General features: G+C 43.3%; 1 protein-coding gene across 1 annotated transcript in view; it reads left to right on the top strand.

Moving 5' to 3' along the window:
* Positions 1 to 882: 882 nt before the first annotated feature.
* nr5a1a (nuclear receptor subfamily 5, group A, member 1a) overlaps positions 883 to 10363 on the top strand; it is a gene marked incomplete at both ends in the record, with an annotated part of 10400 nt that continues 919 nt past the window's right edge. Inside the window, 6 exons of the mRNA XM_079730753.1 lie at positions 883 to 904; positions 2456 to 2574; positions 3090 to 3231; positions 3894 to 4576; positions 7927 to 8046; positions 8832 to 8979. Coding sequence (XP_079586879.1) covers positions 883 to 904; positions 2456 to 2574; positions 3090 to 3231; positions 3894 to 4576; positions 7927 to 8046; positions 8832 to 8979 — 1234 coding nt within the window. The remainder of the gene's footprint in view (positions 905 to 2455; positions 2575 to 3089; positions 3232 to 3893; positions 4577 to 7926; positions 8047 to 8831; positions 8980 to 10363) is intronic.

Here is a 10363-nt window from a genome sequence, read left to right as displayed (position 1 = left end):
ATTTTTATGTTAAGTCAGATTTTTGCTTTCCTGTCTTTACAATCGCGAGGAAGGCCCTACTTATAAACACTCCTCGGTGTTCATCATGTTTCCAACAAATCAACGTATCCGGCCCGAGACCCTCGCGAGCCACGCTTCCTGAAGACGGCCCAGAATAGACACGTTTTACTTCCAATCCGTTTCAGAGCACAACAGATCTTAGGCTTCAAGGACCATTCTTTCATCAGACAAATAATGTCACCATAGGCATACGTTTAGATTATATCCATACAAGTCAAAAGTAATTGGCTTATAAATGTGTATGTCTATGCATATGTGTTGATTATGTAGGCCTATAATACAAATTGATATTTAAATGTGTCCACTTTATCCAACGTCAGTTGGATCTAATCTGTGTTTGTATATATGTATGCATATCCTGCTATAAGATTGTATATACAATACAATCCTTTATTATTGCCAAGTGGCCAGCCTATATTCGTTCATATATTACATGATTACAAATATATATATTTATATATTATACATTATATATTGTCAATTGTGAATGTGTCCACTATGTCCAACATCAGCATCTCAGATGACCTGAGGAATGCTCCGCAGCGTTGGTTCCTGTCACGTGGTTCTAACGACCAATAGAACTTTTAGCATCTGAACTTCACTATAAGGGAAAGGCAGGAGGCTCGAGCTTCACTTATAATCCTCCACGCGCTGCCCGTCTCCCAATAGGCCCCGCCGCTCCAAGGCAACCCCAGCGCACGCACTGCTCCGTGGATTAAAACCCATTTATCACATGTTTTTATAATATCTATTTATAATCTTTCGAGGTCTGCTTTTTATTGTCAAACGACCATCCACGGCTGGCGCCCCTCTCGTCCTCAAATGTTGGGAGACAAAGCGCAAGGTAAGCCCACTGAACGTAGGATACCGATTCAGAAGCGATAGTTTATGTCAATCTGTTTTTCCCCCGGTAAAATGCGAGCACGGAGCTCGCCAGCTAACTGCAGAAATGGGAGGTTTAATATCATCAATTGTCCGACAAATGGATGCTCGATGGAAAGTATTGATTATAGTCTGGGCCGTAAAAATCATTTTCCCTTTCATCAGGACGTCTGCAAAGAACATGTTCGATTGGTCATGATGCAACACATGCAACCCAATAATAAAAATAATAAAAGTCAATACGAACAATACGAATAATAACAATATGCCTAAAAATGCCAATAAAAATAACACACGAGTAGCTAAACCAACGAATTCTGTCTACAATATTTAAAAAATATAAATGTATATATTAGTGTTAATTAGTGTCTAATTAGTAATTAGATTATAATAATTGTTTTTAAAAATTGATATATGTATTGTATATATGATGTAGGCTATATATTTATATATTTATGGGGCTAGTATTCGTAAACATTGATAGTTCCAACAAATCAAAAGTTATAATTAGTATTATCATTATATTTAATATTAAATGTTATTACTATTATGATTATTATTATTATTGTTAATTGTATAATTATGATAACAATTATTATTACTATTATTACAATTATATCAATAAATTAGGGGGTTATCATAAGGCCTATATTGTTCGTTATGTTTTCAGTTGAAAAAGATATGTAATAGAATACTGTTAGTAAGATTGTTGATGTTGTGGTTCGTTTTTAGTTAGCCTAACTAATAATAATATTATAAGAGCTAATTAATGAATAACAATGATGAAAAGAAAAATAATAAGCTAAACATATTGTAACAATTTAGTTATATATTCTACACTGCGTGTGCACGTTTCACCCCATGGTTCTTGTTGACTATTGGAGGCTGATTGTCGTGCGCGTTAAATTCGCGCGCGGAGCATCTGACTGTAGAGTGGAGAGCGCCAGCTCCAGTCGGTTTATTAGCGCGTGGTGGGAACGGATCGTCCACCTCATCTCGGAGTTGTTTGACCCGGGCGTTTACGGCGCATCGGTTGGAGATTATTTATTAAAATAGGTTATTATTCATACACCCATTTTTTACATCGGCTACATTAGGGTAGGTGGCACATTTTGATTTTACATTATGATATAATGTTAAATAATATGATATATATATATATATTTATTATCCAATTTCGTGAGCCGACCAATTTCGATATTGAAAAAAGTGTAATGCTCGATTCGTTCCCCGTTTTTGGTCATTCAATGCAAAAATAAATTTGGTAAAGTAGGCTTAATTTGATATTAAATTTAGATTTCTATCTACCTCGCCTTTTGAATATACATATGGAAATATTATTTTTATATTTATTTATATAGTTTGGGCAATTTCAACCAATTGCCAACAGTAGGACGCCATTTGGGTCTAGATTGGGAAATCTTGATTTGGGAATGTGACGATGTGATGTCAATTATTCCTGAATGATTGATTGGAAGAGTGATGTTTTCGTTGTGGTCCACATCAATAACAGGTGTTACACTGAAGGTTATGGAATACACGTATGACGAAGACCTGGAAGAGCTGTGTCCCGTGTGCGGAGATAAAGTGTCGGGATACCACTATGGGCTCCTGACCTGTGAGAGCTGCAAGGTAAGGAGTATATCACAGTATAATATTTTACATAACCTTGCATTTTGACCGTTCTCCTGTAGCCTATTTCATATAGCAATAACATCATATATGTATGATACGGATCATTCGGTCTGAGTGTAAGCCTATTTATTAGGCTACTTTGAATATTATGATTGTTATGATTACGATGATGTGATTATTATCCGCATTAGACTCTATACATATTATAGTAATTATTAGAAGGGTAAGCTTATCATTATTATGATAATGACGATGATGACGAATATTATTATTATTATTACGCAATAATAATAATAATAATATTATTATTATTATTATTATTATTATTATTATTATTATTAATAATAATAATAATATCTGTATTCTTTATATTTGAATTTCACTTAGGCCTAATCAAAAAGTGCAGCCTTTTGAAAATTTACAGTACGGTGTAGCCTATTTGTTTTGTTATACATGGGCCGCTGAACTCTTATTTTTTGAAACTCATCCGCTGTCATTTGTTGTTCTCTCAGGGCTTCTTTAAGCGCACCGTGCAGAACAACAAGCGGTACACCTGCGCTGAGAACCAGGAGTGTAAAATAGACAAGACGCAGCGCAAGAGGTGTCCGTTCTGCCGCTTCCAGAAATGTCTCAGTGTTGGAATGAGATTAGAAGGTGAAACATATATTTGTCAACCCGTAAAATCTCATTTTCTTTTGTGCCGAAATCAACTCTTTAAAAACACTTGATAAAGCTATTGTCATCGTATCTGCCAATTACAGAGCTGGGCAAAAAGGCCAATCCTTTATTCCCCTAAATTCTAATTATTTGAGCTGGAATTGCTGTCAGCCTGCATGTCCGCGGATTGAAATAATTCCCAGACCGCCCTACAGAGAAGCACCTGCTTCCGCACCAGAAAAACGACGCATTCTTCACTTGCTGATAAACCCCAAGAGACAACTGCGCTGTTTTAAATCAACGACTCTATTTAGTCTGGGAGAGTCCAACTCTCCCAGAATCCTAAATGACGGCTTGCAGGACAGTTCAATTCTCATACATTATATTTAATTCTATATTTTCTTGGTGATACTTTCTGCTTAGCTAGCAAACAGGATCTACCTTAACAACCGGAAAACCAATTGAAAGAGTAGACCTACTGGGTCTTTATCTTTTCACTGCACAATGTTGTGGGGGGAAGTGTGAGGAATAGGTTTGTAATAATGCGTCTGAGTATATTTGTGTATATGTTTTTGTATAATTGTCTCCTCCCGTGTGTTCCATTGCTAAACCCATGTTGCTGTTTTTTCCTCTTGATCCTTAATGTTGCCGTGTGCCAGCTGTACGTGCGGACCGCATGCGCGGGGGCCGTAACAAGTTTGGGCCCATGTACAAGCGGGACCGGGCCCTCAAGCAGCAGAAGAAAGCTCTGATCCGCTCCAGCGGCTTCAAGCTGGAGACCTCAGCGCTCCCTTCAAACTCCCCTCTCCAGACTGACTTTAGCAGCTTCAGCGGGGCCCTGCACCCCGGGGCCCCCTTGCCAAAGGGCCTGCTGCCCTCGACCCCTGCCCCCATCACCTCCACGGACTACGACGGCTCCCTCTACGCCCCTCCTTCGCTTGCCATGACCATGCAGCCCCACATGGCGCTGCCCGCCCCCTACCAACAGTACACCGCCTTCCCCGGCCGGCCCATCAAGGCCGAGTGTCCCGACTACACCAGCTCCCCTGAGTCGCTGGCGGGGTACCCCTTCACCGACCTGTACTCCTCGTCAGGGGCCTCCCCCCAGCTGCCCGGCCTGCCCCCCCTGGTGCTTGAGCTGCTCCGCTGCGACCCGGATGAGACGGTGGTGCAGAGCAAGATCCTCGCCCACCTGCAGCAGGAGCAGGTGCCCTCAGGGGCCCCAAGGGGCCGCCAGGACAAGGGCCCGAGCACCTTCAGCATGATGTGCCGCATGGCGGACCAGACGCTCTTCTCCATCGTGGAGTGGGCCAGGAGCTGCATCTTCTTCAAGGAGCTGAGGGTGAGGGAGCTGTGTGTCCGTCTGTCCGTCCTATCCTTCTCTCCGCCAGTCTGTTAACGTCTCTCTGTCTTTTCTCTCTCTTGGAGTCGGTCAGTCTGTCTGTCTTTATCTATCATCTGTCGTTGTTTTTTTTTCTGCCTGTCTAACCTCTCACGGTAAAACACCCACACCAGTTAGCAGTACATATATTATCTCTTACACATACACACACACACACACACACACACACACACACACACACACAAACACACACACACACACACACACACACACATCTGTGTTGTGGTCTTCCAATCTGTTTGCCGATGTTGTGTTCGTCGTGTCTGATGCTGTGATGTTTTCGGTGAATCATCGGTCCATGATTTACAAGCTGAATCTCTGTTCCCCTAATCAGTAAATCAATAACTCGAGACTATATCAGAATGTTAGGGTGTCGGGGGAGGAGATGGGTAGAGGGTGTTGGTGAGGAGTCCTTCAGAAGATGGTCTTGCCAGCGATGTGCCGTTGCAATGTACAGAGATTGAAGGGCTCTGTTTGGAATCAAAGTAGCATCCTCTTGTCACGTTCTCTCACAGCTTAACCTCTTTAATCGTTATTCAGTTTTGAGTGAAAATCAAACATCAGACATTTTCATTTGATTGGAATGCATTCAGAACACAGGCTCTCTTCTCCTCTCTCCTCCTCCTTTCCCCCCTCTCCCCCTCTCCCCTTCTTCTATCTCTCATACTTCTTCCTCCTCCTCTTGTTGTCTGCTCTGCCTCTTTCCCCCTTCCTCTCTTTGCCATTCTCCTCCTCCCCACTCTTCCTATTCCTCCTCCTCCTCCTCCTTCTCCTCCTCCCTATCTTCCTATTCCTCCTCCTCCCTCTCTTCCTATTCCTCCTCCTCCTTCTCCTCCCCTCTCTGCCTATTCCTCATCCTCCTCCTCCTCCTCCTCCCCTCTCTTCCTAATCCTCCTCCTCCTCTCCTCATTGAATATGGGAGGGGATTGCCTGCAGAGAAGAGCTTCTTTATACTCTGAGCGTTAAACTGTAGCTGTACCAGGGCAGATTATCTTCTGCAGAATATACTAAATGTTACAATGAGTGAATGTTTAATAAGTGAATATTGGTCTCCTACTCAGACCGGGAGCGTATGGGTCACAAAGAGGTGTAGTTGAAGTTGAGAAAAACAGTAATGTGCACGTGTTCTGGCAGTGTGGTGTTTGTGTGTCTGTTTTTGTCTGTGTGTGTGTTTGTTGTGTATGTGGTTGTGGAATACACTTGGTTGCGAAACATCCAACTAACTCAAATAATTCAGAATCATTTCTCATTTCTGTCCATTTTTCATCTTGCAGGTGTGTTTCCGTGAGTGCGTGTGAGGCTGTATGTGAAGTGTGCATGTGAGAGTGCGTATGAGACTGTATGTGAGAGTGCATGTGAGAGTGCTTGTGAGACTGTATGTGAGAGTGCATGTGAGAGTGCATGTGAGTGTGCACGTGGGCATACGTGTGTTAATTTGAGTGTGTTTGTGTGTTTGTGAGCCTGCACTGCTGAGAGCTTCTGCGAGAGAGCCGTTTCCCTCGAATGGACACTTGCATTCTTTGCTGCCGATAACGGGGGAATTTCAGCTCAACGCTGCGCTACATTGTTGTTCAATACAGATGGGATTGGAAGCTATCGACCGCGGGGATTGTGTGACTCTGTTGTCCGTTTGTAAAGCGGCTGCCTCCGCGCGTCTTCTCTGAGCGGAGCTTTACCTGTTGAAAATGGAAAATGGCGACATGCCGTGAAATGTTCACAAAAGCTTCATTGCTAGTCAATGATGTGGAGCTTTGTAGAGCAACATGGCCATGCCATGACAACAACGCCATGACAAGGAATGTTCTATGATTATAACTAAAATGTTGAATATAAGATCCAAGGCTATTGGAAATACTGATTGTTTTTTAATTAATAAGAAAAAATATTTGATGGGCGGGATTTCTTTTTGTCGTTGTGTGAAACTAATATTGCTCTCTTCTGTTTGTTGACATATTATTTCAATACCGTATCCGACATCATCATTTAATTGTTTTTTCATTGAACAGATTTAGGTGCTTTCCCTTTTTTTCCTGCATAGTTTCCCCGAGCAGTCCTCCACTGTAGGCCCACATGTGTGTGTTTCAGGCAGGAAGTCAGTCGGGTCGCCGAGACCTGGCACTCCCCCCCCTCACCCAATGAATCACAGACAGTGGCAGATCTGCGACGCAACGTGTGATTGGACCGTTGGTTTGGACAGATATATAGTTTCATTCGGGAGGGAACGGCGGTGGGGGGGGGAGGTTGGTGGGGGGCTGGCTTGCAATTTTGTCGGACCCATGTCCGATGAGTGTCGTCTGGGTCTGAGGGGGGAGGGAGGGGGGGGGGGGGGGCTTCGTACACGTGTGTATGTGTGTGTCACCAGCTGCAGAATTATTGACCATGGTGTCCTTCGTTTTATAGACAGCAGAGTGTGTGACAATATTAATCTAAAACACACACACACACACACACACACACACACAGAAAGGGGTCATTGGGTTGAAGAGGTCAACAGTTGGTGCTTGTAAATACAGAGTAATGAGACACAAGACATTGACATATTCTGCCAAACCTTTTGGCAAACACACACGCACACACACACACACACACACACACACACACACACACACACACACACACACACTATCACATGTCCTCTTCCTATCCGTCTTCCTTTTCACTTGTGTGCGACAATAGCAGATTTTATGCTAGCCTTACTCTAGCATAGATAGCATTCACTTTACTCTGGCATGTCATTCGCATTTTATCTTAGCTTTGCTATAGCATGTAGTTCACAAGAGCTTCACTCTAGCTTGTCATTAGCATTGTATGCTAGCAACGCCATAACATGTTATCACTAGCTTCACTCTAGCAGGTCATTAGCCTTATATGCTAGCTTTGGCCTAGCATGTACCTTACTGCAGCTAGCCTGTCAGGCCTCAGGTATGGATCAGGTGGTCATGGGTTGTTCTCTGTCCCTCTGAGGGGGGATCCCTTTTCTGTTCCTCCTCAAGGTTTATTTCTTCTGGGTTTTGGAGCCTTTAGTTGGCTAAAACATGCGGCCATGTCAGGACAGGTGTGAAATAATATATAAATTCTGCGTTGAAATAGATCTGTGCTTTGCTCCTTTCAAAAAGTATGATTCCATTATTGTTTTTGGATCATGTTAGAAAGATGTCACACTCAGTGTACCTTGGACTGTAGGGTTCAGTTGCGTTGTATAATAGGGTTCGGCCTGTGGAGCGCTTTGAGACCCTCTCTGGCATAAAGGGCTACCACTGACTTGACCTGACTTCTGTGTGATTCTGAAGGTGGGAGACCAGATGAAGCTTCTCCATAACTGCTGGTCGGAGCTGCTGGTGCTCGACCACATCTACAGACAAGTGCATCATGGGAAAGAGGACAGCCTGCTGCTTGTCACCGGAGAGGAAGTGAGTCACAAGTTCATTCCTTCATGACATGACCTGGGGATAAGAATAGGAAGATGGCAAGAATGAAAAATGAAAGAAAGATAAATAAATAATGAATGAATAAATGAATGATTGCATGGGAACAAGAAAGAAAGTCATAGAAAAATAGAAAAAAACAAGAACAATGGAAAAGGCCCTTCAAGACCGACATTTGTCTTTCTTCTTCTTTGTTCTTGTTCAGCTTTTGTTCCGTCTACTGTATTTGCAGAAGTTCCTTTATGTGTCTCATGCAATGTCAGCCCGGACTCTAGAGGCTAGGAAACTTGGCAGTCGATCAAACATATATTTATCTGTTTAAGCTTTTCTCACACAATATATACTAAGTAGTGTCGTGCTCCGTAGCAACCATGACACCCCTAAGGGGGTTCAAACTTCTGTGCCAAACTGAATGTAAAGGTTGAGGAAATGTTGGATTAAAGACGTGTTTTAAATCCTTCACAATATTAAATTAGCCAGTTTGCAATAAGTGGGGGCCCATTCTTCTGTGTAAATGTGCCTCAAAATTGCCTTTTAACCCTGTAACAACCAGTGGTAGGGCTGAGTAGATACGTTGAGATTTGTATCACAATACAAACCCCATTTGAGAAATAAGGGAGTCAAAAGTAGAATGTAAAGGATAGTAGTCGATGAGAGATGTTAAAAAAAAACTGTTGAAAGGGATCCTAGGCAGTCAAATATTCAAGCGTTGACTTTGAACGATGAACAGTTGTCAGTGCTGTACTAACGTGTTGGTGATTGATTGACAGGTGGAGCTGTCGTGCATCGTGTCCCAGGCGGACGGCACGCTGTCGGGCCTGGTCCAGCGCAGCCAGGAGCTGGCGGCCAGGCTGATGGCCCTGCAGGTGGACCGGAGGGAGGTGGCCTGCCTCAAGTTCCTGCTCCTCTTCAACCCAAGTGAGTCTACCACAGACGCCCTACACACCCTACACACCTTACATAACATACACACCCTACACACCTTACAGAACATACACACCCTTACACACCTTACAGAACATACACACCCTACACACCTTACATAACATGCACACCCTACACACCTTACAGAACATACAAAACCTACACACCTTACAGAACATACACACCCTACACACCTTACATATCATACCCAACCTACACACCTTACAGAACATACACACCCTACACACCTTACAGAACATACACACCCTACACACCTTACAGAACATACACACCCTACACACCTTACAGAACATACACACCCTACACTCCCTCCACAACCTACACACCCTACACACTCTACACACTCTGCACATCCCACACAACCTACAGACACCCTACACACCCTACACACCCTTCAAACACCCTACATACTCTACACACCCAACACACCCTATAGACCTTTCAGAACCTACACACCATGTAAACTGAACATACAACAACAACATATCTTGCAAATAGGCCATCCAAAGCAATGCATGTTGTATTATCGGCATCTATACATGTCTTATAAGCCTGTATGCTGGGGTTCATCCTCAGCCATATGCTGTCCAAACCCCTACACGTTTGTCTGCTAGCACTACCGTCTATTCATGTCTCTCTTTGAGCCCACTAATTCATGGGCTAGGAAGGGAGAATAAGCTAATGATCAGTGAGAAGATGAGAGTCATGGCCAGGCTGTGAATAGCCGTCCAAATATTTTAATGGAGACATTCACAATCGCAGATTATCTTTTCTGATATACATCGAAGGTAAGAAGTGTTTGCTTAACTGGTCCTTTCATCTTACATGGGATGATTTAATACATTTTTTTTGAGGGGGGGGGGGGGGGTCGATAAAAGGCAGCATTAACAAAGACATCCTCTGCTCGTTGTCCGCTAATTGCGTTCAAAGGCAAGCGTAATGGAAAGGGTCTATCACTCCATGTCTGAAAACACATTCATGTAGTGGCGTGTGCATATGGAGCCAGCATAGACGTCGCTCGCCCAGATTCCCAGAGGAGATGAGGTTTAGCGAGGCAGTGAGGCAGGGAACAAAGAGCCTTTGAATAAGCGGAGCACTTGTCGCAGGCAGAAAATATTTGCTGTCTCTGCCATCGGCTTCTTGGCTCCGGCGCTCCACTTCATCTTCAGAGTCAGGTTGGTCGGGGGTAATTTAATTGCCCTTAGGCGGTCTGAAAAGATGTTTCAGAACACAGACTCAAAACAATTAATTACAGAATGAATGGTCCCTGGAATGGGCTCAGCTGAGAACATGCCTGCCTATTGTCAGCCTCAGTGTATGTTTACCTAGAAGGAAGACTCAAGTTTGTACAAAATGA

Source organism: Pollachius pollachius, assembly GCF_949987615.1.
Source record: "Pollachius pollachius genome assembly, chromosome: 1".
Classification (NCBI taxonomy): Eukaryota; Metazoa; Chordata; class Actinopteri; order Gadiformes; family Gadidae; genus Pollachius; species Pollachius pollachius.
Note: the sequence above shows the minus strand (reverse complement) of the source record. Positions and strands in the feature narration are given on the sequence as shown.